At 51.7% G+C, this 27,595-nt stretch overlaps 8 protein-coding genes across 8 annotated transcripts; 4 read left to right on the forward strand and 4 right to left on the reverse strand.

Moving 5' to 3' along the window:
- Positions 1-2,442: 2,442 nt before the first annotated feature.
- On the reverse strand, positions 2,443-4,218 carry UMAG_03116 (Acyltransferase invovled in MEL production; the record flags this gene model as incomplete). The annotated part of the gene is made up of 1 exon (XM_011391165.1): positions 2,443-4,218. The coding sequence occupies one exon, from the start codon at positions 4,216-4,218 to the stop codon at positions 2,443-2,445; it is 1,776 nt and encodes a 591-aa protein (XP_011389467.1).
- A 1,702-nt stretch (positions 4,219-5,920) lies between these two features.
- Positions 5,921-7,857, reverse strand: UMAG_03117 (Erythritol-mannosyl-transferase invovled in MEL production; the record flags this gene model as incomplete). The annotated part of the gene is made up of 2 exons (XM_011391166.1): positions 5,921-7,389; positions 7,479-7,857. 2 exons carry the CDS (start codon positions 7,855-7,857, stop codon positions 5,921-5,923), a joined length of 1,848 nt encoding a protein of 615 aa, XP_011389468.1.
- Positions 7,858-9,600: 1,743 nt separating this feature from the next.
- UMAG_10635 (uncharacterized protein) lies at positions 9,601-10,086 on the forward strand (the record flags this gene model as incomplete). The annotated part of the gene is made up of 1 exon (XM_011391227.1): positions 9,601-10,086. One exon carries the CDS (start codon positions 9,601-9,603, stop codon positions 10,084-10,086), a length of 486 nt encoding a protein of 161 aa, XP_011389529.1.
- A 2,660-nt stretch (positions 10,087-12,746) lies between these two features.
- On the forward strand, positions 12,747-14,494 carry UMAG_10636 (Acyltransferase invovled in MEL production; the record flags this gene model as incomplete). Its single annotated transcript, XM_011391228.1, has 2 exons — positions 12,747-12,857; positions 12,953-14,494. 2 exons carry the CDS (start codon positions 12,747-12,749, stop codon positions 14,492-14,494), a joined length of 1,653 nt encoding a protein of 550 aa, XP_011389530.1.
- A 2,053-nt stretch (positions 14,495-16,547) lies between these two features.
- Positions 16,548-19,565, reverse strand: UMAG_03120 (uncharacterized protein; the record flags this gene model as incomplete). Its single annotated transcript, XM_011391167.1, has 2 exons — positions 16,548-17,505; positions 17,572-19,565. The coding sequence occupies 2 exons, from the start codon at positions 19,563-19,565 to the stop codon at positions 16,548-16,550; spliced, it is 2,952 nt and encodes a 983-aa protein (XP_011389469.1).
- Positions 19,566-20,184: 619 nt separating this feature from the next.
- Positions 20,185-21,645, forward strand: UMAG_03121 (uncharacterized protein; the record flags this gene model as incomplete). Its single annotated transcript, XM_011391168.1, has 1 exon — positions 20,185-21,645. The coding sequence occupies one exon, from the start codon at positions 20,185-20,187 to the stop codon at positions 21,643-21,645; it is 1,461 nt and encodes a 486-aa protein (XP_011389470.1).
- Positions 21,646-22,299: 654 nt separating this feature from the next.
- Positions 22,300-23,775, reverse strand: UMAG_03122 (uncharacterized protein; the record flags this gene model as incomplete). Its single annotated transcript, XM_011391169.1, has 3 exons — positions 22,300-22,499; positions 22,565-22,861; positions 22,944-23,775. The coding sequence occupies 3 exons, from the start codon at positions 23,773-23,775 to the stop codon at positions 22,300-22,302; spliced, it is 1,329 nt and encodes a 442-aa protein (XP_011389471.1).
- A 723-nt stretch (positions 23,776-24,498) lies between these two features.
- UMAG_10637 (uncharacterized protein) lies at positions 24,499-27,595 on the forward strand (the record flags this gene model as incomplete). Its single annotated transcript, XM_011391229.1, has 1 exon — positions 24,499-27,595. A coding segment is annotated over one exon (3,097 nt), but the record flags the coding sequence as incomplete, so codon positions are not given.

The raw sequence follows: 27,595 nt of genomic DNA on the forward strand, positions 1-27,595 counted from the left end.
CTGAGAGGAGAGGATTGGGAGCTAAGGAAACAGCGGTGACCCGAACAAGATTGTTGTCGATACGTGATAACCCGACAGAAGCCACGCTAACACGATCGCTTACACTGGGCACGTAACAAAGGTGTTGGTACTGTAACACTCTTACTGCTGATTCGTGATTTGGTCTCAAGATGTGGATTGTTCACCACCTGGAGGCACATTGAAAGAAGGTCACAGCCACGGTAGCAGTCGACTAATTCAGATTCTCATCTTCACACAGTCGGTTAGCGCGTTATCTGGAAACCGCAGCCCGAATCATGCTGCTGGCGAATCGTCTCACACAGGCGCCGCTTGGAAAGGAGCACAATACGAGGCGGGTCACCTTGGCACATTGGCGAAGCCGTTCGGAAGTGGAGGCAAAGCCTTGGCTGAGTGTGCCATGGCAAACACAAACCAAAGTACGAACACGTTTTGGTCGAACATCACACACGAATTGCGACACACGGCAGCATTTGAGCTGAATCGGGCTTCACTCTCGGGTCGACGATTGGTCTGGGAAGACACAATGAACATACAGACACTGAGCCTAGCGGCGAAGAGACAATCACGAATGTAAAGCACCGTAGCAGAAGGAGCTACAACCAAAAGAGACAATCAAGCGAGCGCAAGCGCATAACCACTTCTTCAACATGGACGCAGCCCAGGCAGCCAGCTCTTCAAGAGACGACCAAGAAGCAGCACATGGGCACACCCGCACAGACAACGACGATGGTGCGAATCGTGAATGTATCCTGTGAAAAGATGCCACTTTGCGAACTCGTGACTGGTGAGTATTGCTTTTGCACGTTATCCACACGTTGACTATACGCTAAGTCGAAATCGAACGAAAGCCAGCAACGACGTACAATACACGAAAGAATGAAATACTGTACATCGTATAACGCTTAGCTCAAACCCACGATCAGAGACATGGGGGCTAACCGTGTGAAGATTTGCGCAAACTCGACCCAAAACAAGCACGAAGCGCAGACAGCTGCGTCGCTTGAATCCGTGAATCACGAATCACTGCGCCACGCGAAAATTGGATTTCGGGCGTCAATTTAGTCTGGATTTTGGTTTCTGGTTTCTGGATTCTGGATTCGTGATTGTGCATTTTCTTGCATAGGCTAAGAGCAATTCTGAAAATACAAGTATAATCACGAATAAGTTAACGTGTAAAATGTACAGTATACTCATTATACTGTGCATTTGTCTGATCGGCGTGGTCACGAGTTGCTGATTCGGCTACCTGGAGCGGCTTCGCGTAAGACCGAGGCCGATATGCAGACACAAGCACTACCGGCGAATTGGAATCCATGCTAGCCTCTCGGACTTGTGCTTGGATCGGTGTATCACCATGCACACACAGCTGTGGCCTGGTTCAACGTCCAAGCGTTTCGATCGTGTGTGATGGACATGGCGCTTGACTTGTTGTGGATCAACAGACAATGGCTGGCAAGACTGGATCGCTTGCATTCACGATTCATGAAAAGCTTACCGTGTTGGAAGTGTCGACGTCGGAGCTTTCTGCAACCACATCTGCAGGGGGGACACGGGTCGGGGCGCCCCACAACAGCCGTGCATCGTCAAATGTCTCTGCTTTCGCATTCGCGTTCGCGTTCGCCTTCTCATTCACAGCCAACCGACCAGCGTCGTCGGTGAGAGTTTCAGCGTTCGCTTATCGTATTCGCGAATCACAGATATGCCAAGCTAGCAACACTGTCCGAGTAGGACTCGCCCAGTTGTTTTACGCTTCGCCTAGCCGTTGCCAACAAATAAACCAGGCGTACTACGACAGTGGACAAATACTTGCTACTGCTCGCTTCTGTTCGCGCCGGCTTGTGCCGATTTAGAAGGGGCGGAATTGAATTTTTGACAAGACGTCAAGCGAGCTGGTAACTTTAGATTCGTGATTCAGTCTCTGCACGTACTGTACTTCTCGCCAAAGATTATGCTGCATGTACCACTATCAAAGCTGCTTTTTTGTTTTTTTTTTATTTATTGGTGTTTTTGTGTGTTTCTTGTTCTCTCGCTGCAGATCTCAATTTCTGTTCCTATTCTCCGAGCGGCGATTGAAAGCTCACTCCTTCGGAATTTCAAGCAGGATTCTGAGCGATGGACGCACGGGTTTCATACTTTGCGCCCTCTTCTCTTATCTGTCAGCCGACCTTGGTTTAGGCGAATCGAGTCGCAGAAAAACTAAGTCGCGAATATACAGTAATTCGTGGAACCAACCAAAGCGTCAATCGTTCACCGTTGCAAAATAATCGTGATTGTGACAGAGGAACCGGAGAAAGCGACAGAAAGACCCATACTTTGACGAGGGGGAGGGGGAGCGCAAACGAAATCCAACCACAAACAGCAAGCCGAACAAGACAAAACCAAACCAAACCCAAATCGACAAACGTAAAGTGCCAACAGCGACTAGAGACGAGCAAACACAGGAGCGGTCGCATCGACCGACGTAGAAGAGACCGAAGTAGAAGTGGTGGCGGCGGCTGCGGCGCAAATTCGCATCCAGACAACCGTGCGGTCAAGCCACTGGTTCATCTTTTCCACCTCGTGGAACTTGGTATCGAAGCCAAGTTGCAACTTGATCCTGCCATCAACATTAAACATGCTGATCCACGGAGACGCGTTGATCTGTCGACCGGTATGCGTGAAGTCGGTTCGTTCGAGCCACAAGCCAGAGGCACGTGCGTTGGCCGACACGGGCTCGAAACGTGGGCGAATCCTCATCATGCCGACACTCGAAAAGCCAGGCGCTTGAGCACCGATGATGCCAGCAATCTCTTTTTGGCTGCTTGATGAGCTTGGTGACTGTACTGCCTTGATTTGCGACCACTGCTGGTTCAGTCCCTGGATGGAGCTCTCCGCCACGTAAGGGTAGGACGAGATGCAGTGAGGAGTAGTCAAGTGTTTATCAAGCTCGTGGCGAATGTGACGCGCCGTAGTCACAAGCTCTTGCATCCTGCTGAAACTAGGCTCGAGTGTCTTGTGTGTGTCGATAGGCACCCAGAGGAAGACGGCGTCCGAACCAAGAGGCGTCGACGCCCCCAAACTTGCATCGAGAGGCGTCGCAGAGATCCATCGTCGAGCATTGCGTACCATTCCCACGAGCGCGCCTTTGCTCGAAGCCTTGCGCTCCGGGAACGTCTCTGCCGCTGACAGAATCGTGGCTGCTGATGCGAGGTACGTGATACCCGAATGAACCTGCTTGGCAAACTTGAGCAGCTCGCGAACCTCGTTTGCTTCCAACTCCCTACACAGGCAGACAGTCTCGTGCTTGCGCTCCGGCCACGAAGTTGAAGGCATGAGTGCCAAAGATTCACCCATCTTTTCTGTGATCATTCGCATGTTGACTTCGGCAACCTTGTGAGCCTTTGCGATTTCCTCAGGCTTGGGCTGGTACTGCTGTCGATACGCCATCACCACGCTGCGCGGCATCCGGGGCAAAACATTGAGCTCGAAAGCGCTTGGCGTGTAGATCGAGTCGTAAGGCTCCGAGGGTGTAGCATCGATGACGCACTGAAAGAGCGTGTTAAAAACTTCGGCAAGGCTTCCGCCATCCGTGACGGCATGCGACACATTCCAGATGGTGTACGCAGTGCGTTGCTCGTCATCGAGCCTGGGAAGAATGAGGTAGAGCATCGACTTTTTTCCCTTGGTGGCAAGAGGACGATTGTACGTGTATGCGCACAGTTCGGCCGGCGTAGCCACACCGGGATCGCCTAGACGCTTCACCACAAACGTCTCGTCGAGCCACTCTTGAATCGATTCTTCGTCACGTAGCAGGCGGTAGCACATGGTCTGTGCAACTGTTGGGTCCGTGTGCGTGTCCAACTCGACACCCACTTCGGGCCGCAAGTACCTCGCCTGGATCCAGGCCTGTCTAACCCTCGCGACCAGCTGGTCAAGTTCCAACTCGGAACCAGTGATGCGCGATGAACTGGGCTGATGAACGCGCCAGCTCGTCATTAAGGAAAGCTCCGTATGGCCATGGGCAATGTTTTGGTTGAACGAAGCAGAAGCTTCATGCCCAAGGCAGGTACGTTTCCAAAGATCTGCCTCTACCTGGTGCCATTCGAACTGATCCATCTGCTGCAGTTGCACAGCCGTCCTGAACTCGTGTTCAAGAACATCGTCCAGAGACTGTTCGGTCGCCGAGGAAATAAGTGTTCGGAGAGCGTTGTTGATCATGATGTCTGCGATGACGAACCGGTAGATGTTTACGCAAGGTCGATGAGTGATGGTGGAAGGAACATGACCCATGCCAAAGAGGTAGATTTGAACCTTACAGTGGCTCTCGAGAGTTTGCACTTGGAGCTTTTAGATCCGCAGTGCCTTGCTAGTCTACAGGCTGTCGACGTTGACATGGCTCTTTCTGTGTACTCGCAGTGGGAACAGGCATGCCTCGCAGCTAACTGCATTTGGCACAAGTCGCAGTCTTTGGATCGCTTCGCTTCGCTTGTGCACGGCGCGGCCATTTTCCAGCGATAGCTAGTCAAAGTCAGTGCAAGTGAAAGTGCTAATCTCCAACGTGTATCACGACTGAGGCGTACATCTGTATCGCTTACAGATCCAGCGATACCTCATGCTTGGACTTTCATATGCAGCGTCTTTGTCTTGCATGCCGTGGCATAATCACGAAACACCGAATCGTGAATCTCGAACTCGAACTCTGAAATGTCAAACGAAATCGTATATCTGAAGAGTTGACAAGTCAGAGCGCGCAAGTCCTGCGTGCCGCTACATGGATCCGTCTAGTTCACGTTATCGTGTATGAGCGACGGCCGGTAATCTAAAGTGGACGCACTAGCTCAAATTGGCTTGACCTCTGGCAACAGCTCTGGTGCATGACGAGGCTTAGCTAGTCTATTTGGAACCAGACTAGCCTGAGAAGCTCTATCAAGCCTCTGTTTCAGCCAATCGTGAAAGCACTTAACCGAATATTTATTTATTCACGATTCTTTCGATTTCTTTTCGAGTGTTTTATATCTGACACAAACTCGGCCACGTCTCATATGCGGTCGGCACTAACGCCGTGAGAAAATACCGAATGTCAGGTAATTAAGCATAAAAAAAATCCCAAAGCAGAACATGCAGTTGGTTACAGCTTCGTCCAAAGATCGTCCATACGTTAACGTTAAAGCGCAACAAGCCGATTCATGCAACCGATGCATATAGTCATTTATGAATACAGTATGTAGTTTTTTTATTTTATTCTGGGTGGATAAGTCGGCACAACTTGACTCGTCGTGATCACCTCATTCGTTGTTTTGGGCTGCTTCGGCTTGCTCCTCGTAAAACTGATAAAACTGATGAGCGACGAGCAACTACATCTGGCCTCACATTGGCGTACTGTACATAGAGACTGGAACAGGCGGCTCAGCCACCGCAGCTCAAGCAGGTGGTGCACTTTGACTTAGAGTTTCGCTTCAATCTGCCAAACTCAGTGGTAATCTTGCGGACAGCGCCGAGCGTGTCACCTGCAATCACCACCCAGTGCAGCATTTACGGTTCGTACTCCGTTTCTCGACAGATTCGCATACATATCTGCAAAAGGTCGTTTGGCTGATATGCAACCAACCAGCTCCTCCCTTGTGCGCTCCTCTATTTTCCCTTGACTGAAACTCGCTCCGTTGCTAGTGCAGTGATCACAGACAGCTATTCAGCAAAGTGACTTCGAGATTCCAGTTCCCATAACATTAAAGCGGTCTTGGTTTGAAAAACAGGTGACGAGGAGGTGTGGATTTCAGCTGAATCAGCTGAATCGAGTATATGCGACAACTTTGTGGTGACAAATATATGGGGGGGCTAATAGAACAGTAGACTACAATGAGTCGTGAGTGTCGAGGAAATGCATGAGCGGAGCCTGAATCTTGGAATATGAATAAGAAAATCAATCGCTCCCAACAGTGGAAGCGGCGCCAGACAACATATTCGGGGTAAAAGCAGTCTCGCTCTCCAGATCTGCCACGGACGACTTGCCTGAAAGCGTGTCGACGGCGGCACGGACCTCCGAGGCAGCTAGTTCGAGCTGCTTCTGTTGGTTGAACAGCATTGCCTGCGCCTCAATGAGACGAGCAGCAGCAGGTGCACCGCCAGCGTTACGGCTTCGAATCGACCACACCTTTGCGTTGCGTCGAATCTTTTCTGCCTCTGGGCCTTGGAGCAGACGAGTCATGGTATTGACCAAGTCGTTCTCATCGATCTTAGGAGCGTGCTTGCTACGCAGCCCAATACCAAAGCGCTCGGCGAGGATGGCGTACTCGTGCGTGTCAAACCACTGCGAAAGAATCATCTGGGGCAGAGCGTAGTGGACTGCCTCGTTGAAAGAGTTACCGCCGCCGTGGTGGATCACAACTCGGAGCGCAGGGTGCTTGTAGATACTGCGCTGGTCGTGAACCCACCTGGTAAAGCGCACGTACTCGAGACCCTCAAACTCAGAGAGCGTAAATTGAGAGTATCCCTTGTCGGCATCCGTCTTGCGTCGAGGCGTTACGTTTTTAATCGCATCAGCAAGCTTTTCCGAGACCAGGTTTGAAGCTCCGACAGGACGCGCGGATCCCATCACGGTTCGCTGCTTCTCTTCAAAGTCCGGCGACGAGATGGGCGCGGTTGGTGTCGAGGCTCCCGTGTTGTTGGGCGTACGTTTCGGCTTGTTGAGCTTGAACAAGAGCTTGATCTTGCCTCCGCTCTGCTCGTACAGTCGCTCAAACGCGCGCAGGCACGATCGCACTTCGGCGTCGGTCCACAAAAACATGCTTCCCATGTTAAGGTAGACCACCAACTGACCAGCTGCGTACGCTTCGTCCATCCATTCAACGTCCAAGTCTCGTCCAGTCTTGGATAGCGGAGGAAACAACGGCTTGAACGTGGTCGAGGATGACGGACTCAACTGCTTTAAGAAGCTGGCTGCCTCGAATACCGGGGTGTCGTGGTTCTCGGGATCGCTCGTCACACCCGCTCCAACGAAATGAATCTGGTGGGGTTGTCGAATCGAGTCTGTGAGGCCAGGCGTGTTGAAATGAATGCCTCCAACGCAGTTGCGGTCCTTCCACAGAGGCGGAACAATGGCACTGTCGCCGTTGAAGCCCATCGAGTTAAGACCAAACTCGTTTTTCAGGAGCGCGCGCCGAGCATAAAGGTCCTTCTTGGTAGCATTGCGATAGGTTTCAATAAAGGTGAGCTTGAGGTTCTCGAGCGCGGACATCAACGTTCTCTGACGTCGACGACCCATGGGATGTGGGTCAAACAGGCTCTTACGTGTCGCTGTGAGAGATGGCGAGCACGGAACGGTGAACATCCATGGCAAGCCAGTCATTCGGCAACCAGTGACCAGGTTGGGGGAGAGTGCATCAACAGCAACTGCAAGCCGAACCAAGAAAATCAAGATGACAGGGTTAGCTACGTCGGTGCAGGGTGGCGGCCATGTCCGATGTCAAAAGCGTACTTACTCATGTCAGGTTCGATCTCGAGCAAGCGGTCGCGGACCATTGTGGCTGCATCTCGAAACTCTTGCTCTGTTACCAAAGCTACAATCTGGCAGATCTCCATGCTGCTGTAGTCGCCTGGTGGTTTTCGAAGGCCCTTGAGATGTGATTGCATGCCTCGTGTAAAGTCTTCGACGGCTCGTGCGTTGCCCAGATCCGAAAAGTGAATTCGTGCTGCCAGGATAGGATCATTCTGCTCGCTCCTGAATTCCGCAATAGCATTGGCGAACGATGAGCCGGTGAGGAAGGTTACATCGTGTCCAAGACGGATCAGCTCGTACGCCGTCGCTAGGAGGACATTGATCTCTCCTCGTGCAGGGTTGGCAAGGAGGGCAACCTTCATGGTAGAGGAATAGTGATTCGAAACAGGGAGGGGGAGGGAGAGAGATGGTGTTAGGTTCCGAGGGCCTGGTACACGACGGTGAGTATATAACCGAAAAGCCAGAATGGTATGGGTATAGTCCTTGGTACGTATGATGAGAGATGGAAATTCTTGTTCAGAACAAATGGATGTGGCCTATTTTATGCAAAAAACAAACATCAATGGCAGCCATATGTTAAGGAAAATGGATAAGGCTGTTGACAGCGATGCAGCAGGACTGCGAGGAGCGTACTTCTGATAAACCGAGCGGCACGCGGCGTTATAGGGGATGCGCAGGAATGACTTGTTGTCTAGCTGGCGAATCTGGTACTCAGAGCATGAGAGCAGCAAGCAAGATGGTGGAAGCGAGACTTTAGCGATTCAAGGCGTGCATGATTCTGAGCGCTCAACTAGGATAGAGAGTCAGTTGATAAGCGTGGAAGGAACCGATCCAGGATTGCCGAGCCTCACCCACGCTAACCACGACGACAAGGTGTGGCACAAGGAGAGAGCAAGCTTCAGCACGTTCTGTATTTCTGAGCACACGCCGTTCGCACCGACAAGGCGTTGTCGGAGTCTGTAGTGATGCCTGGTCAAGATCGGTAAAGTAATCAAGTGGACGACCTCTGCTTGTACTGTATCACTGAATTCCTAGCAGACACTAATGCTGATAGAGAAGACTAGAGATGCGTCAAGCGAGAACGAACACCTGCTTCGAAACACTTCGCACATAACTCGCGGACGGAACAGGAAGTAAACCGTCTCGACAACTCGCTTCGGAGCGCCAGCTAAGATGATAGTAGATAGAGACTCGTGACCGTGTTTCTGAACTTCCTCTAAACAAGGATGTGAAAGAATGAACCAAGATTCTCATGGCTTCCAAGAAGGGTCTAGGAGGACGTGCATAATTTCGAGCTACGTGGATGCGCACACGAGAAGAGCGGCTCAAAAGCTATGTACTAACTACTGCCGATTGGCCATCCATGAACCATTCACGATTCACGATTATCAGAGACGTGCCACAGCGGCATTCGCGACTCTTCTAGCGAGCTGTTAGTAGCACAACTAATGCCAATCAGCCGACCAGCAGCTCGGTCCAGACTGCCATCTTGCAAGTATTCGTTTTGTTTTCCTTTCTCTCTTTGGTGTATTCCCCCCAAATTGACCGCCGCTGTGCATGGTTCAGATAAGTCTCGCAAAACTAATTCGTGAATGAAGAGCGAGGAACGTAATAAGCATTTTGTCTCTTGTTTGGACAGGTTTCTGCGCCAGACCTGTGTCGTCTACACGCAATTTGCCACGGCGTTACAAATCCACGATTGTGTTATTCACAATTAATACTGCACTGGACACGGACTGTATTTTGTTTGTGGGCGCAATCGTTAAGGTTCAGCCATACATCGGGAGCGAGAGTTGGGCGCCGGCGCTCCTTGCGAGCACAACGTACAGTAACCGTAAGCGTGAATCACGAAGTATTGTTTATTTACTTAAAAAATACATTCGTGATTGGGATCGTGATTTTCACACGAAACCTCATGGAATTTAAAAAAAAACCATTTCAAGCTAAGAACCGAGCTAGTCACTGCGCTTGTAAAAAATCTCCGACCTCCAAACGTTGATCAATCACGAATCCAGCATGCACGATTTCTGGCTCAGTTGGAACTCTAACACGATAGTGTAAAAAGCCACACAGCGCACCAGGCACCACGTACACAGACAAACAGCATGGCATTCACGATTCACGAGTTACGATCCTCGATCCTCGATCCTCGATCCACGATCCACGGTTCACGATTCGCGATTGCGTTTCAGAAGGCCAGGACGTGTGATCTTGACTTCAATCACGAATGTACAGCACTGCGGTATAAGGAAGCGTCAGGCTGTGGACGGGCAACCCTAAGTTGTAGAAAAAGGGGCAGCAGGTTGCGCACTTTGCGGAAGTGGGTTGAACCTGTAGCCGAAGACGGACTCCGTTACCCTATCAGCCGTTACGCGCAGATTCCGCACTGGTGTATGGCCAGCTTTGCCGCCACAATTGAGGGTACTTCCACCACTCGGGACTGCTCATACCGTTGGTTCATTGCGCAACAACTGCCGCGTTGCTCGGCATCTGCTCGGCGTGCTGCAGGACTAGTCTTTGATAGAAACACAGGACGTGCGAAAATCGCAAGATCTATCACAAGACAAAGCTGTTCAACTCAGGAATGGTAGCATCACCTATGGCACTAAGATCACACCAAACGCTCCAGCACTCAAGAAGCAAGGAAGCCAGGAACGTCTTGTTGAACCAGGGCTTTGCTGATGTCCCTCGAAACCTAATCGGCGACAACCTCGATTCTCACGGTCACATTCCGTCCGTCTGATGTAAATCAAATACAACGCTAACCGCTGAGCGGTAACAATGGAAGCCATATGGCTGAAAAGCGCCGATGTTGCCGCTCTACTGCAGTATCTTTACGATGAGTGTCCCTTTTTTTACCGTAGGCCGGCCTACAGTGCGTTAGGCTTAGAGCTAGACACTAGATGCCGCACGTGCTACCGCCAGTTCTAACACACGTTGTCGCTTTAGATTGGTGCCCACGCTATCAAAGCTCTAAAATGCAACTCGTTTCAGTGCGCAATCGTTTTCGTCGCCGTGCAAGTCGTCATTGTCGGTCATTAGTTTTTCGATTGGGTATCCACTGCGAAGAATTCGATCGTGATCGAGCTTCATGCGATCGCAATCTCATTGACCGGTTGTTGTCAACTAGTGGTGCTCGAAGAGGACAAGCAAAACCATAGCCTCCGATCCGCTCTATTGATAAGTATGCCCCCGTTAGCTCGACGTCGTGTCATAATTCATCACGAAACTCAGTCATCATTGTAGAACTTAGAGGCAAGCGCAGCATACCAGCATGAAACTGACCAATCCTGGCAGGTGGATCGGGCTTGAACCCCTAAGAACAGCGCGTCAGAAGCTTGCTTTGGCGTGCAACCGTAAGACCAAGGTTCCTTCGAGCTTACCGTCCATGTCATCAGGGTTGAGTTTCGCGCTTCGGCACAATTGTGTCCGTGCGCTAGTCTCACATTCATTCGTGGTAGTCACAGTCCAAGCTGGTTCTGAGAAAAAGGCCTGTGAGAGATTACCGAGGAAAAGGTGCTGTTGCACTATTCGGCACCTATCTGCATCACGGCAAGGTCGAATCGTGAATAGATCGTGACCTGGAAATTACGTGTTTAGGCCTCAACCACACGAGATTTTTTTGGATCCGTGTCATTGATTCAACTAGGATCCATCGGTCTCGATGGCCGCTTTCGCATCCAAGACGTGCATTATGCGAGAAGAGCCGTTGTTGAGATGATCGCTGGGTCTAAGGATGTGCAAGCCTTCGCTTAATACATTTACGCTTTGGCGATCTTCATTTCTCGGAACGCTAACAAGCAGCATGAAGACTCATGAATCATAAATCATGAATCATGAATCGTTAATCGGCAATCGGCAATCGTGAATCGTGAATGTGTGCGATCGTAAATTAGCTCAAGTTAAGTCAACTAGTTGATCGGTGCTCATTGTAATCACGAATGTTAAGCGATCCAGTCATGCATTACTTTACCCTGTACTCGTGACTCTGCAAGCGCCAACGAGAATAAATGAAATGAGATACCGATTCCTGCGAAAATAACGCCGTTTCTGGGTTGCTTGCAGCTTTTTCGGTCCGAGTCTGTTTCGGATTTGTGCTTCTGGCGAGGCGCAAATTGTTCACATTGCTAATCACGATTAACTCCCCGCGATTAGTGGTGAGTGACTCGTAATTTTGCGTTAGGGTTTCAGGCTTCGTGGTCAGGTTATTCATCACGAATGTTAGCGCGATCGCATCTTTCCAAGTCAATTCTACTAAAGATCGTAGCAATCCTGAAATGCAAACCACAGGATACTGTAAGAATGACACGTTTGTCTATCCAGTCTTGAAGGTGTGAAAGGTGCAGCAAAGGCTGCAAAACAAGGTTTTCTAGGGGCCACAACAAACATTCCAGAGTGTAAACGATTTTCCATCCGACGGAAACCAGATAAAAACAGTCACAAGTGGATAATAATGGGCTCGTGCTACGTATAATAATTTCTCACAAGACCAAATTCGTCGCGTGTTTTTTCCCCGCGTATGTGCATGGCGTTTCTATAGGTTATTTACACATCCTCTCGTTCTAACTGAGCTTAGTTGGGGTTTTAGAACTTCTCGCGCGTACAGTTCAAGCAATTACTGTATAGGAGGCTTAATTTCTTGTGGAATCACGAATGGCGCAACTAAACATCAAGCACCGACGCACTCATAAACGTTGGTAATCGTTAACCCGTGTATCCACGATTTGGCTGGTTACGGAAACTCAACCCATTCGGCTAACTTATGCGTTATGCACAATGTGGTCGTGCAACCGCAACAATTTGTCTCCCAAGTTACCCCATTCACGATTAGTGCACGGCGTGCTTCGATCCAACCGCCATAGCCTTCATTGGTACAGCAGCAGCACTGGCCTTAGAGACCAATCGGCTTTTTTTTGGTTCGAGGCTGACACGGCGGATTCCATGCTTTTGCCGTTGTTGATTCTGTGCGGAGATCGACTGTGACCGGGCCAACTTGATGATCCTCGTCTCTGCCATCGTAAAGGCGGCATTCGTGATTACGATCTACAACCCTTTATTCGCCCCGTCTTCATTTCGTGGGTTGGTCAAGTCGTCTCAAAACCTGTCCTTCCACTCTCACCTTTGGATATATTTCTCACTTTGGATATATTTCTCACTTTGGATATATTTCTCGCCTTTGGAAATATTTCTCACCTTTGGATATATACGACATCTTGCTTGTACCTTTGTTGTAGCACAAATCACGGTTAACATGCAGGCAGATAAACATGCTTGGAAGGAGGTCTCGCCGAACCTTGCTCAGCGACCGCTGGTTGGAGTCGAAAAGTTGCTCAACTACGCAGAATATTATCAAAACGGCAATGTAAGTGCAACAACCGATGGCTCTAGTCGATACGCCTGTCACTTGTCACTTTGAAGCTGACTGGTTCTGGTCTTTGGTATGCTTGTCTTGCCCAGTTCCAACTGTCGGCTGCCATTCATCTCGAGACAAATTTGACTACTGAAAAGCTACAACAGCGCTTCGGCTTGGCTGTGTGGAACGTCAGATGTCTTCTGCCAGAGATCGGCACATGGACCGTGGGTACAACCGGTGATGCTGCTGTGGACCTCGACAACGCCACTTTCACCGCCATCCAAACCGTCGAGGAGGCTCAAAAGTGGATCGACGAAACCGCTGTGATAGTTCAAGATGGAACCACAGCTGAAGAATTGACAATTCTCACCACCAACCACACCATCGAGCCGGCTGGTAAGCAGTTTCGTGTCTATCTAGTCACCAACGCGCGCCAAGGCAGCCCTGCGATCATCGTCAATGCCTCTCACGTTCTCAGCGGTCATCGCATAGCGGCACAACTCTGTACCATCGTTCAAGCCTTGGTAGATGCCAGGCTCGTGTCGCTCTTGCAAGCTGAGCCAGACCCTCGCGCTGCGCTCAGGTCTATCTTTGTCCCCGAAAACCTGGCTCGACTAATCGGCAAGCTGCCCATCAGCCTTAACACGGCGTATCACAAGAGATTCAACCCCACTGAGGGCGACTTGGAAAATGGCTTCGAGAAGCTGAGCGAACGTCTTGCCAACTCGGCATTGCCATCCATTGGCATTCCTCGATTGTCGTCCCCGGCAACAAATCCGGAATACTCACTCGGCACGGTCAACGGTGAAGCCATGACCATCATGAATCTCAGGAGAACCATCGGTTCCAACGAGTATCGGTTGCTCATAGATGCTCACAAAAAGCTTGGTATCACGGTTCCCTCTGTTATCTATGCCTGCATCGTCAACAGCATCGATCGACGCTGCAAGTCAAACACGGCGCAGGATGCCGAAACGCCCGGGGCGAATCTGGCCTATTCGGCGCATGCCAAACGATGGTTGCCAGACGAAACCTTCATGACTCGCTCTCCCGTCAACATGGCCATCGTTCTCGGGTCAGCTTACGTCTCGCCCGACGAGCTGCGATCGAAGCAGCACGGGTGTGATCTGAGCATCGATGAGCTGATCGAGCTTGCAAAGACCATTCGCGCCAAGCAGGATGCCTACCTCGACACTCCACACATCATCTCAGCGATGGAGCAGGTAGGCGATGAAGTCTCTGCCATGATTGCGGACACAGCCATCAAGCAGCGTCAAGCCGGCACGGATCCACACGTAGCTCTTTTCGAGAACTCGCCCGCCATTTGCCCACCAACGCTCACATCGCAGGGCGACATCGCCTTCAAGAGGCTCTACACTGCTCAGGGCGGCTCATGGGATCCTGAGCCAGCTGTCGCTGCAGGAGAGTACGTCTACATCGGGCACAGCTGGAACAGTGGCCGAACCACTGACGCTAGCGTGTGCTTTGCCCTGGTTGGCTTCTCCGGTGAGCTGAGACTCACAAGTTACTTCGATTCTCGCTTCTTTGACGCCAAGCTCATCGAAAGCATCCTTGATGACGTATTGTCAAACCTTCGAATGATCGCCACCACAGTCCCCGTTGACGCTCCCGAGGCCAAGCTCTAGTCACTCTGCGACTGTTTTCTGTTGTGTTGTCGTCGCTTCGTCCTTTTGCCCATTGCTGTCACTCTCAGCGCCCCTTTGCAGCTGGTCTTTCGTAGGTTTGAATTTTGGCTTTTGGTTGGTACTCAACCGCAATGCGTGTGCGAACGCGTTTTCTGCTTTGTCACCTCCTTAACACTCACGACTGACACTGTTGAATTATCAGAAAGAAGCAGCGATATTTCTGCAAGCAAGTGAGATGGTTTCCAGAGTATATATACCTGGTCTGGTCGCTAGGTGTCTACGGCAGGCATGCTTGTGAATTGAATCTCATGTTGTCGAATGAATCCGCCGGTGAAGGGATTCCTGGCTTCCACTCACGACTAATCGGGCACTAATCACGAATTTCGGTAAACCCCGATCGGCGATCGCTGTGATCTTTGATCGGTCCTGAGCTCAGTCGAGCTTGATTCCAGATCGCCGTGATTCACGATTGGTCCTGGGCGGCTTCATCGGTTGGAAGCAGTCGTGAGTGTTCACAATTATATCTTCTGCTGACTCAAACAACTGTGTTGCAAAGCGTCGAGGTCAAGTGACACCGGCAAAATATGCATTCTACCTTTAGTTGCACACTAGAGCTGGAGGTCAGCAGGAGTAAGGCGAGGAGTAGGGCAAGTACGAATGTTTACTATATGAATACCAAGGTGGGTCGAGATTGGTTCGCTTGTGCACTCGATTCCTCCCGCGTGTTGCGTATCGAGCCTTGAAGAACGCGGTGAGCCATGCTGTGTTGGGCTGATCGTCGCAAAAGACGGTATGAGATATGAGATGCGTAAGGATTTCTCCACAGATAAGATAGATATGCTTGCTAAGTTATCGTTGTTTGAGGTCAGACTGCTCGTCTAGCCTTCCTTTTGGTGCAATTGTTTTCCTCAACTCCCATGTCTCCTGCTGAAACATGTGCTCCTAACTCATCCGCATCCCTTCACCGCAATCGATTCATGACGAGTGACCATGCTTCGAACATGATGATCACCATCTTGCGTTTTGTTTCTGCCCACAGTTGGGAGTCTCCGTTCAACGTGTCCGCATCGGCAAAAGCAGCCCCACATTGACAGAAAGGGTCAAGGTGTAAAGGCTTAAAGTCCCCAACTTCCTGGAGACCATTCCTAATGCAATGGACTATCGGTGGTGTGCCCTACTAACCCCTACGGCCGGGTCGATATCGGAGTCGATATCGGAGTCGATAACGTCATCCGCAACATCAATGGCAGCCTTTCTTCAAGCCCCAAGACATGCTTTGTGCTTTTGTACTTCAAAGCTGCTCTAAGGCGCTACCGTTATCACGCAAACCTGTGTCGAAACTGCAATGAGCCGCGTTCAATGCTGTCAAGGCAGCCATCCTCATTGGCAACCCACGCACCAGCCTGATCTCGCCTGTACTATCGATTGCCGGTGGAGAAATCTTAGTTTTGCAGCCATAGGCGCTCTTTCGGCCCTCTACAAGAGAGTACCCGCTGATTGGGTAGACACGACCTAGGAGACGTGCATCTTCGCAGCCATACGCGCCCTTTCAACCCTCTACAAGAGAGTTGGGTAGACGGGACCAAGGAGCTGTGTATCTTCGGCGATGGCGTCTGCGTTCCCAAGCATCGTGTCGGTATTGCACTTCACCGCATCCAACATGCTCTGCGTTGCTCCGTCTAGCGCATCGGTTCTCAAATTGCCATCAGACTGTACAGTGATTCAAATATTGAAATCACAGACTGAACAGGACTGCCCTCGGACTATGTATTGATATATATGGAACAAGACAAGGTGGATGTGTGTTACGCCTGAAATGGAGAGACGAACAGACTCTGAGTGGTGTCGGCTTCGTCCCTGTATATCCAAGCTGCGAAAGAGCTTTCACCCGCAAGACCACCTCCCCTCGAAGTCTGCCAAATGAACCAAAACGGTATCTAGACACTCGATCGGACAGGACTTGCCACCTTGAACTCAAAGTAGTCACAGACATCCAAGACGGATCATTTCAACTAACCATTTCATTGAAAACAAAGCTCCAACCTGAACTCCATCACACGCCACCTGCACCTGCACCTGCGGAAATCCGCATTGGTGGCGTGTTGCTCGACAATGAAGGAGTGCGACATATCTGTGCATTCTTTTCGCTGCCTGCTGCGTCCGACTGGTGTGATACGCCAACCGCACTCGTGTCGTTCCGACTAGCAGCGTTGGAAAAATGCGTGATATACCTGCTCTTGACTCGCTGGCCTGCAGTGTGGAAAAAGGCTTGGTGCTTTGACTTGAGTTTGAGGGCGAATTCGTTTTGGCCAATGTCGGGAAGATACTTTTCCAGCACGCCAGGATCGAGGAGGATGGGAAAGAGGATGTGCATAGAGCACAACAAGACAGGCGGGACGAGCAGCTGGAACGACTCAGCTCGCCACTTGAGTGGGATAAGCGGCGAAGAAGCTACAACCACAGTGACTAGGAAGGCAATCATGACCATGTACACGGTCCAGAAGCGACGAAGCACTTCTTTGAGCGACGATTGCTTGAAATCCTTGTTGGTGGAGCCCCATGTCATGTTGTAGCCAAACATGTGTGCTGCGAGTGCCGTCATCACGTGGAATGCGAGGCCGCTGAAAAAGACTGCCATTGCAGGCGCATGACCAATCGCTTGCAAAGCAGCTCGTCCAAATGAGGCGTGGCCAGAACGAGCACGAGCAGTCACCAGACCCAGACCTCCGGCGAGCGTGAATATCAACGTGACCGTGATAAGAACATCGAAGGAAGGCAGGAAAATCGGATCAAGGTACGGCAGGAACAAGCCTTGGATGACAAAGACGACAACCGTCACGGGGAACGAGATTGCCAAAGCATAGTAGGTCGACAGGTAGGAGAGCGTGGCGATCTTGTACGAAGTATTGACGTCACTTGCGATAAAAGTGCGAAAGAGCTTGCTGAGTGGACCGCGAGTGAACCAATACCGAAGTGGGTTAAAAACGATTTCTGAGCAGCCGTACGCATATCTGTTACAACAGATGGAGGTCAGTTTGTCATCTCTAAAAAGCGTGCAGCCCAACAGGTTTACTTACTTTTGAAAGCGTGCCGTCTCATCCTCGGGTGTGAATGAGACACCTTCGGTAAAGCCTTGGTCCGAGTAAGTCGCCCATCGAATCACGTAGCCTTTCATTTGCAACTTCAGCGCCATTTCGAAGTCTTCAGAAACGTGATGAGGCGAAAAGAAGGTGCGTTCGCCATCGGTGTCCAGATTGGACACCTCCTGTACAGCTTTCCAACGCAGAAAAACATTGTGTCCCATGAGCGGCGCCATCGCTCCGTTCGCGCAAATCCAGGAGATACTGAAATTGACGCAAGCTGAGGTAAAATAGCCGATAAACCGTTCAAAGTAGTGATTCTGCACGTACATCACACCGGAGCAATGCTGCAGAGCGCCAACTTCGGGACATCGTTCCATCTCAGCCGCAGCTTCGATCAAGCAGTCGACCGGCATGCGTGTGTCTGAGTCGATCAGCAGAATGTAGTCGCCGATGCGGATGTTGCCAGATGCCCATACACGACCGTTGGTCTCTTCGACAGCCTGGGCAAGTGCATCGCTATATCGTTGCTCAAGGTCGCCGTCGATACTGCTAGTTTCCAGAATCTCCTCGGTGCGTAGAGAAAGGTTGTAGGTGAAGTTGAGGTTGGATGCTTTCTTGAAACGACCTTTACGCACATAGCCTCCTTGCTCGCTGCTGTGGCGAGGACGTGCTACCCATCCGACGCCCATGGCATTGTAGTATCGAATACGCTCTTCGGCCTCTTCGCGAGGTAGCAAACGGAGACCGTCCTCAGATACCACAATGTTGGCAACGCCTCCAACCGCGCGGTATGCACGGACGGCGTCCATAGCGCTTTCCAGGCTTGGAGCAAGGACAGACGACAAGCCCTCCTTGTAGCAGGGCATGTTGATCGTGAACTGAGGCAGGACGTGGTCCGGAGGAAGAGGCTCGCTAGCCTGGCCGCTGTAGTACAACGAGTTCTCGTGCATTTGTCGGATGGGAAATAAGACTTGAGCTAAGCACGCCGCCAAGTTCTCCCACAGGAATTGCGAGACCAACATGAAGAACGGCAATAGAATGATGAAGGCGAATCTTGCGTAGTTGCCGTCCACTAAAGTTTCAATCACGATTTTAGCAAGAAAGCCAGACATCATGAAGACGTTTAGGCCTAAGCCCAAGCCGGTCACGAGCGGAGCGAGGTAACGAACTTTGCGATCCTGCTGCAGCTTCTTTTCGCCGGTGATAGGATCGTCAGTGACCACAGGACTTGGAAGAATGGGTTTCTCGGCCAAGATGCTGGCATCATCATCAGAACCAGTGTTGTTGCCTATGCTGTGACTTGATGAACTTTCGTAAGCACGCAGGGAGGGCACAAAGTAGTGCTGCGGCACCTGTTGGCTGTGTTGAGTGAAAATTGAGGCCGGCGTTAATGCTCCGCCGCTGATGTTATCGCTGTAAGATGGCCTTGTGAGTACGCCCGGCGGCACCGTTGTTAAAGACGGATTGCTCGAGGAAGTGATGCTGTGCTGTCCCATGCGAGCAGCAAGGAAGCGAAAGATTCGAGCATCAATGTCGCGCGCCAAATTTCGGAGAAGTCGCGGGTTGCTGTGGAACAGGCCCAGTGTACTCTCTTGGCGCAGGACGAACTGTAAAGGTGCTTGGACGCTGTTGTTCGCGTGGGTATAGAAATCGATGGCACTCTTCGCGTCAGCAAAGATCGAAATTGTGTTGATCATGCCACGACGACGGCTGAGGTAAATAACGTCGCTGCTGTCGCTGGCCTCGTGTTGCTGGAGCAAAGTCGATACGATTGGGTTCGCCGCCAACACCAGACAATTGGCGGACGAGACATTCGCTGCAATGTCTGACAGTGCATCGCGCCATTTCGACAAACTAGCCGCGTTCTCGGTCGGAAAGAAGCCATCAGCGAGGATAATGCCAGATGACTCGTTGGCGCTGATCCAGCCTTCTTTGATGCCAGTCGAATAGAGCGACGAAACTTGCTCCATGGTTGCTATAATGCTCATCGTGATGATGGAAGTGGCGGACAACAATCAGAACCGTCGTTGTTCTGCCTTGCTTAAGAGGCGGCCTCGTCCAGGCTCACCCTCTGCTTTACCAGCCAGCACCTGCCGCATCAAGCACTACAGCTCAACTTGACTATCGGTTGATCTCCTTTTCCTACCGCAATGCACCGGTCGTGTCAGGCACGACAGCATACGATTTTATATTGGTGATTTCTCTCGTATCCTGACAAATGCACGAGGTCGCAGGTCGCAGGTCGCAGGTCGCAGAACGCGGGACGTTCGGCTCGGGTTACCGCATCAAACCCAAACTGTCAAAATACGCGGTGGCAATCGTGAATTTGTAAATTCACGATTTGTGCAAAATAAAACTCAGTGACTGTCGAACTATGCCCACGTAGGTTTGTACACCACAGTCACGAGTCTCCAAATCAACCAAAACTCAGGAAAATAAATTCGTATTCTTGGAACACACGGGAACGAACACTCCCTCTCCGCACAAATCTGTAGATCCCAGTCACGATTTGGTGAGTAGCCAACAAGAGTCAGCACTATATAACTCTGAAGCTCTGGTTTGCCTAAGGCGGTCGTCTCCTTGTACGAACCCGCACATTTGATCATCATGCTGTTCCCGCAGAAACAGAAGAGCAAAGCACAGCTAGACTCGGTCTTGCCGCCTTCAGGCAGTCAGGACAACGTGTCGGCAGAGACTAAGAGTAGCGACGACGGCCATTCTACTGACTCGCGACCTGTCACAATAGACTGTCTGCCCATTACCAAGGCGGCGCAACGCGACCTTCTTCAACCACCGCACGGCTTTGTGTCCCGACGCATTGACATTGACACTTGGACACCGCCAAATCTATGGAGTTTGTCGAAGCGAGGAAAGCGCAGCAAGCGCATGGATTACCTATTCGTTCTGTTTGGTATCCTAGTCGGCGTTCTCGCCTCCGGGGCAGTCATCGGACTGGGAATCTTCAGCTTCATGAGTGATCAGCACAAGTACTGCCTCGCTTTAGACGAGCAGTTTGACGGACCTCTCAACACCAACATTTGGTCCCGTGAAGTCCAGGTTGGTGGCTTTGGTAACAAAGAATTCGAGTGGACCACCGCCAGCTCGAACAACTCCTACACCAAGGATGGAAAACTCTACATTACTCCAACGCTGACTGCTGACGCAATAGGTGAAGGCGCCGTCACAAACGGCTATACGGTCAATCTCACGCAGTCGGGCGAATGCACTGCACCACGGGTGCCCTGGATGGACCGAACGGACAGCGAAGATATTCGAATGGCCTCGATCCGCAATGCTGATGTCAACTGTCAGATCAGCAGCAACTCAACATTGGGAACTGTCATCCCTCCTGTGCAGAGCGCGCGATTGACCACTAACGCAAGCTTCTCTATGCGGTACGGACGAGTAGAAGTACGAGCGCGCATGCCCACCGGTGACTGGCTGTGGCCTGCAGTTTGGATGATGCCTCGCGACAGCGTTTACGGCGAGTGGCCCAAGAGCGGCGAAATTGATCTGTTCGAAGGCAAGGGCAATCAGGCGCGGTCGCGTACCGAACAGCTCAGCAACACCATGCGAAGTGCGCTTCATTGGGGCAACGATGCCACTACTGACCAGTATCTCAAGACGAATCAAGTGTCTACCCTTTGGCGCAATCTTTGGAACGATGAATTCCACACCTTCGGTCTCGAGTGGGACGAGCACGGGATTTGGACGTGGCGTGATAGCCGTGCGCGACGGGTGCTCAATGTCCGCTTCAAGGAACCCTTCATCAACCAGATGCCCAAGGTGCAGCTCCAAAATGGAGGCGGTATGGTACCTGCGCCGAACCCTTGGAGCAAAAGTACCAACAACGGTGCACCTTTCGATCAAGACTTCTACCTTATCCTCAATCTGGCCGTCGGAGGCACAAACGGCTACTTTGCCGACGTAGGCCAGCCATGGAGCAACGACGACCCGCGCGCTGCTGCAACTTTCTGGAGCCAGCGTGCCAGTTGGCTTCCTAGCTGGGGCTCGGTCGAGAAGCGATCCATGGTGATCGACTATGTCAAAGCTTGGAAGCGGTGCTAAAGTTTTTAGTCTATCTGCTAGGTTGTGTTGTTTCGGTGGGCACTTTCAAGTACATACCTTTCCCGCCGTGCAGTGTAAGTTGACGATATACCAAAACTAGCTTCCCAATCATGAGTCGTGGGTGTGCGTCGTGAGTGAGGGAGACACGAGAGTCGTGAGTTGTAAGTCGTGAGTGGCGTCGCGGGTTGACTCGTGACTCGTGTGACTCACGACTCCGTGACTTGCGTGGGTGCACGCCGCATTGAGAAACATTTGGCGATGTAACATCATCAATTTTCACCGTACACCCACGTCGACCTTCCAAGTGGCAAAGCATCGTTGCTCTGAGGCCCAAAGGTGTATGTGTAGTTGCGTGGATCGCAAGGGCTGGCGCTCTCTCTCGTTTCTGCCGATGACCTATCCCCAAGCCACCCGCACTGTACGGTAAAGGACTCGTGACTGCACATCCCACAAGCAGCATCGTCGTTCTCAAGCACGCCACAGTCATGAGGTGAGTTGTGAGTCATGAGCAACTTTTTGTGTGCTGAATTATCGACGCGAATTCTTATCTTCAGCTACAGTCGTGAGTCATGAGTACTGATACAAAAATGATATAAACAAGAGACAAATCCCATGACATCGGCACCAATCACGAATGAGTCTGGTAGCTATATTCTAACCACAACGCTGCCACATCTTGACGTAATCTACAGCCATACCACGCCTTTTGGGATCATTCGGCCAAGTAGGTCCCCAGGTTTTGTCTTTGGCTTCGATAAAGGCACGCTGAGCATTAGGGTCCGAATTGGACCAGGGACCGTTGGTAAAGTAGCCACCCGTACCACCGACGGCAACATTCATGATCAGGTAGAAGTCTGCAGAAAGAGGGAAAGTGTGAGCTGCTTGCTCCAATGTATTTGCTTGTCTACGTTGTACTTACACTGATCGAAGGGGGCAGCCTTGTTGTTCGCCGTCAGCCACGGATTCGGCGGCGGGATGATGGCGCCTTTGTCATCGCGCTGGATGGGCTGGCGATCAATGGCAAAATTGTGGAACTTCTTATTGAGGACTCTATAGTTGCGTGTGTTTTCCCATGTCCAGATGCCGTGCTCGTCCCACTCGAGCCCGAATGTGTGGAACTCTTCGTTGAAGTACTTTCGCCAGAGGAGGCGAATCCCCCTCCAGTGGCTCTGTAGATTGTGAGCAGCATCGATGCCGAAATGTAGTGTACTGCGCACTGTGTCAGAAAAAGCGAGATTCGTGAGTGTCGACATTCGCCGCGGCTTGGTATCACCGTCCCTTTCTACTCTGTGACTTACTTGCGTTGCTGTGCACATCATATCGTGACTTTGGCTGGTTTCCGTCGTTTTCGAAAATGTCGATTTCACCAGATCGCGGCCATTCACCGTAGACACTGTCACGAGGCATCATCCAAACTGCCGGCCAGAGCCAGTCACCAGTGGGCATGCGCGCTCGCACTTCGACACGACCATAGCGGATAGCAGCAGTTCCTTTTGTTGTCAAGCGCGCACTCTGGATCGGAGGGATTACAGTGCCCAGGGTTGCGTTGCTGCGTGCAATACAGTTGGTGTGTGTGCTGTTGATAGCCACCTGCATAGGGACCTTTTTGTCTATCTTGGTCCACTTGACCTCGTTGGTTGTACAGGTGCCGTCGGCGGTCAAGTTGACAGTATAGCCGTCGTACACGTTGGCTTCTCCGATAGCGTCGGCAGTGAGCGTGGGCACAATGTAAAGCATGCCGTCCTCGGTATACGCGTTTTTTGGCGAGTCTGTGGTCCATTGGAACTCGCCGTTGCCATTTCCGCCCACCGACACTTCTGGAACCCAGAGCGACGTGTTGAGCGGGCCATCGAAGTGATCCTCCAGTACAAGACAGTATTTGCCTTGTTCTTTGAAGTAGCTGAACAGCTCCAACCCGACTCGCAAAGTGCCCAGCAACAGGCCAGCGATGATCCCGATCATCAGCACCAGACAGCCATGCTTGCGCGACCGTCGTCCTGCGTGGCTTTGTGTCCAGTAGAGATTGCCATTGTCCTCTTTTTTGCCTTTCTTGATGCTCTCCTCGACGATTTGCGCTGGAGGGATGCGTGTACTGCGAAATTCGGATGCACCGGTTGGTCGTCGCAACATGATGACAAAGTACAAGGCGGTGTGTGTTGGTGAGGGGCGAGGGAGCGGAGGGGGGTTTTGTCGGTGCGAAAGACACTTTTTGTCATTCTTCTTGTACAGAGGTCCCCCATCATACTGGGAGCATGGCTCCTGCTACACTTGCAAGAGCTACGATTCGAACACATGTAGCATAGACTCACAGCAGCCTGTCACGCACTTGGCTGTTTACTCTACCCAGCCTCAGCCTTTTTCGCGACAAAATAAATTTCCGTATCGCGGGACTCACCACTCACACTCTTTTCCTGTGAGCCTGGAGCACCAACATACGAGCGCCGTATATCCAAAGAAATAAAATAAATAAAATCGTATTTTCCAAATATTCACGATTCACAGCTTCACGATCGTGGATTCACGTTTCGGAATTGTGTAGTTTGGTGTCAGTACCCGTTGCATATTGCAAAACCCAGCGCCCCATGGCTTGTTCTATCGTACCTTTCCACTGTGTCATTCTTCCGGTGTAAAGGGGCCGTTTCGCACCACTGCAAAGCGCAGAGAGGAAGGGATGGTAAGCGGACTACAAGCGAGAAGCTCAGCTGGGTCTCCGTCGCTATGCCCCCTGAAAGATATGCAAGGAGCATCAGGTTGGGGCCGTACAAATAGGCCTGTGCCTATGCCGTTGTATGATGCCTCTTCCTATATTTGAGCCCCCCATATTCCTGCAAATAGATGCATGTCTCTGCAACTATGTCACACCCTCCTGCTGTGAAGGACAATCAGCAGCATCAAGGCTCTACGCACAACAGTGTAGCGACTGACAATCCTGCCTCAGAGGTCATGGTCGCATCTTTGGCCTCGTGGTCGCCGAAAAACAGCGCAAGCGCCGCAGCTCTTCCAAATCAGGAAGCGTGCCTTCACACTGCTGACTCAATTGGTCATTCAGGTAGCCCCATTATGGACGTATCACCCGCAATGCCTTCGATGCCTTTCACGCCACCGATGTCGTCGTCTCCCAAAGCTCAAGATGCCACGATCCGGATGATGTTGGCACACATGTACCGGACCGGTCAGCGCGAAGAGTGGCTTCACGATGATGGCGCCGACTACGAACAAGAGGGTGTATTCATGCTGTGTCCGACCGCTCTCCACGGGATTTACGCCCATCCAGCCGAAGCCGAGTCAGAGATTGAATGGGTCAAGGAGCTGTTGGTGTCGGTGCAAGCGTCTTGCGCCGTGATCGCCAAGCCTGCCAGCACATACGAGCTGCTCAAGCACGTGTCTTTGCATCCGTCCCTCATACTCGAGACCGGAGAAGAGATTCCAATTGTGGACGACCTGTCGCAAGTTTCAATGTTGGCAAGTACGTCGGGTTGCTTGTTGCTTCGCTCGACGGGAATGGCCGTCTCGTACGGTAGCGCCATCGACGTCTTGCACATGGCGCGGCAGCTGGACGCTGCTCTGGTCACTTCTCTGTTCGCTTTCACGATGCCTGCTTTGCCGTCGTCTATTCACATGGCAGCCACCGTTGCGCAGGAGGAGCAACAGCACGACGATGAAGTTCGAGCGGTCATGCACCAGCAACCTAATGCGCAGCAGCGTGAGTGGCTATCGTCGCTGCCACCCAGTGACAAGCCTGACAAGCAGGCCAGTTCCGACGATTCGATGCTTTCTGGTGAGAAGGAAATCACCGAAAAAAGCGTTGCGCCCGTCGTTCTGTTCGATCAAGAAACGGGAGAAACCGTGCTAGAACCGGAACGTACCTCGACCCACGTGGCTGCTCTGCTCTCCGGACTTGGCGTCGCAGTCAACATGGTCATAATGTCACTCTTTGCGCGCGACGTCGTGATCAACACGCTGGCCGACAGCAACTACATGCGGGCCGTTCTTCTGGTCGCCATTGTGCCCCGTTTCCTGGTTGCCCAGTACTTCTGCGACCACATTATTCTGATCCTGGCGCAGCTTATCTTTCCCGTTTCGCAGATGCATCGCAACTCTCTCTACTACTCTGGAGCGCCCAGTGCGCCGCTTGCCAAGGACCATAGGCTTCCACACTTTACCGTCCATATGCCATGCTACAAGGAAGGGCTGCAAACTGTGCTGGCACCCAGTCTGAAGAGCGTAATGGATGCTGTGCATGCGTACCGCGCGCAAGGCGGTACCGCCAACGTCGTCATTTCGGAAGACGGCCTTCGTCTGCTAGGCAAGCAGGAGGCGGAAGAACGCGTTCGATTCTACAATGCTATGGGATGCTCATGGGTAGCACGGCCAGCCGATGGCGAAAAAGGATACAAGCGTCTTGGTCGTTTCAAAAAGGCTTCGAACCTCAACTTTACCTACACTCTGTCTCTGCGTCTCGAGCAGATCATTGATGAGATCTCCACCACACGACGACAGCAACGCATTGCTGCTCAGAGCAGCAACGCAAGCGCCAATTTCAGCGAGACCGGAGCCGAGATCGAAGCCGAAGACCAGGCCATCTACGCAGAGGCTTTGCAACGCGTTCTGGACGAGTCTGATGGCCGTGCTTGGGCGACAGGCAACATCCGCATGGGCGACTACATCTTGCTAATCGATTCGGACACGCGAGTTCCGGAGAATTGCCTCATGCAGGCAGCTGCTGAGCTGGAACGTTCGCCTGACGTCGGTGCGCTGCAGCACTGCTCCGGCATCACCTACGTACAGCATCACTACTTCGAACGCTTGCTCGGATACTTCGTTGGTGTCTTCACAAACTTCAGCATCTCTTGGGTCTGTTCCAATGGCGCCATGGCGCCTTTGATGGGACATAATGTCTTCTTGCGATGGACCGCCTTACAGCAAGTAGCCGACAAGAGGCTTTTGCAGGAGGAACGTCAGATCTTCTCGTCGCAGCATGTCTCTGAAGACTATGAGCTGGCGATGCGCTTGCAAATGGCCGGCTACTGCGTCCGGTGGGCAACGTATTCCAACCAAGCGTTCCGAGAGGGTGTCTCGCTCAACCCAACCGACGAAAAGGCGCGCTGGCAGAAGTACGCTTTCGGTGCATGCGAGATCCTCTTCAATCCGTTCGTGCGCTGGTACAAGGGCCCCTTCACCTCCCTATTTTGGCGTTTTATGTGGTCGCGAAACGTACGCACTGCGGGAAAGCTGAGCATGCTGTCCTACCTGTTCTCCTACTTTGCTCTGGGCGTGTCGCTTCCGCTTACGGTTCTTATGACCGTCATCCAAGGGCTGTTCTGGCCGACACTAGACACCTCCTTCAAACCCGTGTTTGACACTTGGATTTCAGTCATGGTGGTTTTCAACTTTGCTGGCGCCATCGGCTTAGTCACAGTGCGAGCTCGTGCTGGTCACAGCACCCTGCTACAGTCGCTTTGGGAAGGAGTTAAGCATTTGCCTGCCATCATTGTCTTTTTCTCCGGAATTACCTACCACGTTGCCGCTTCCATCTTGGCCTACTTCTTCTCCGTTCGGATGACATGGCAGGCGACCAGCAAGGACTTCCAGCAAACTTCGATCAAGCAAGTCATCCGTCGCTTCTGGCACTGCTACTTGACAATGACGCTGCTTCTGGTTGTCAGTGTTGTTGCAGTGAGTCCGCTGGTACCACTTGGCTGGCGTATTGGCACGTTTACGATTCTTTTCCCGTTGTTCTTGGCCATCATCATGCACTTCCTTTTCCCGATCCTGCTGGATCCTGGTATCCTGCACAAGTTCATCCCTCGATACTATGCTGCAAAGGCCAAGGCGGTTGAGCCCTCGCGTGCTTTCTTCTATGGCGCCAACGCTGAAGGCGCCCAGCCGGGTCAGTTCCGCATGACGTTCGACGACGAGAAGGCGGGTATGCACAAATCATCCAGCTCCT

Source organism: Mycosarcoma maydis, chromosome 7, assembly GCF_000328475.2.
Source record: "Mycosarcoma maydis chromosome 7, whole genome shotgun sequence".
NCBI classification, from domain to species: Eukaryota; Fungi; Basidiomycota; class Ustilaginomycetes; order Ustilaginales; genus Mycosarcoma; species Mycosarcoma maydis.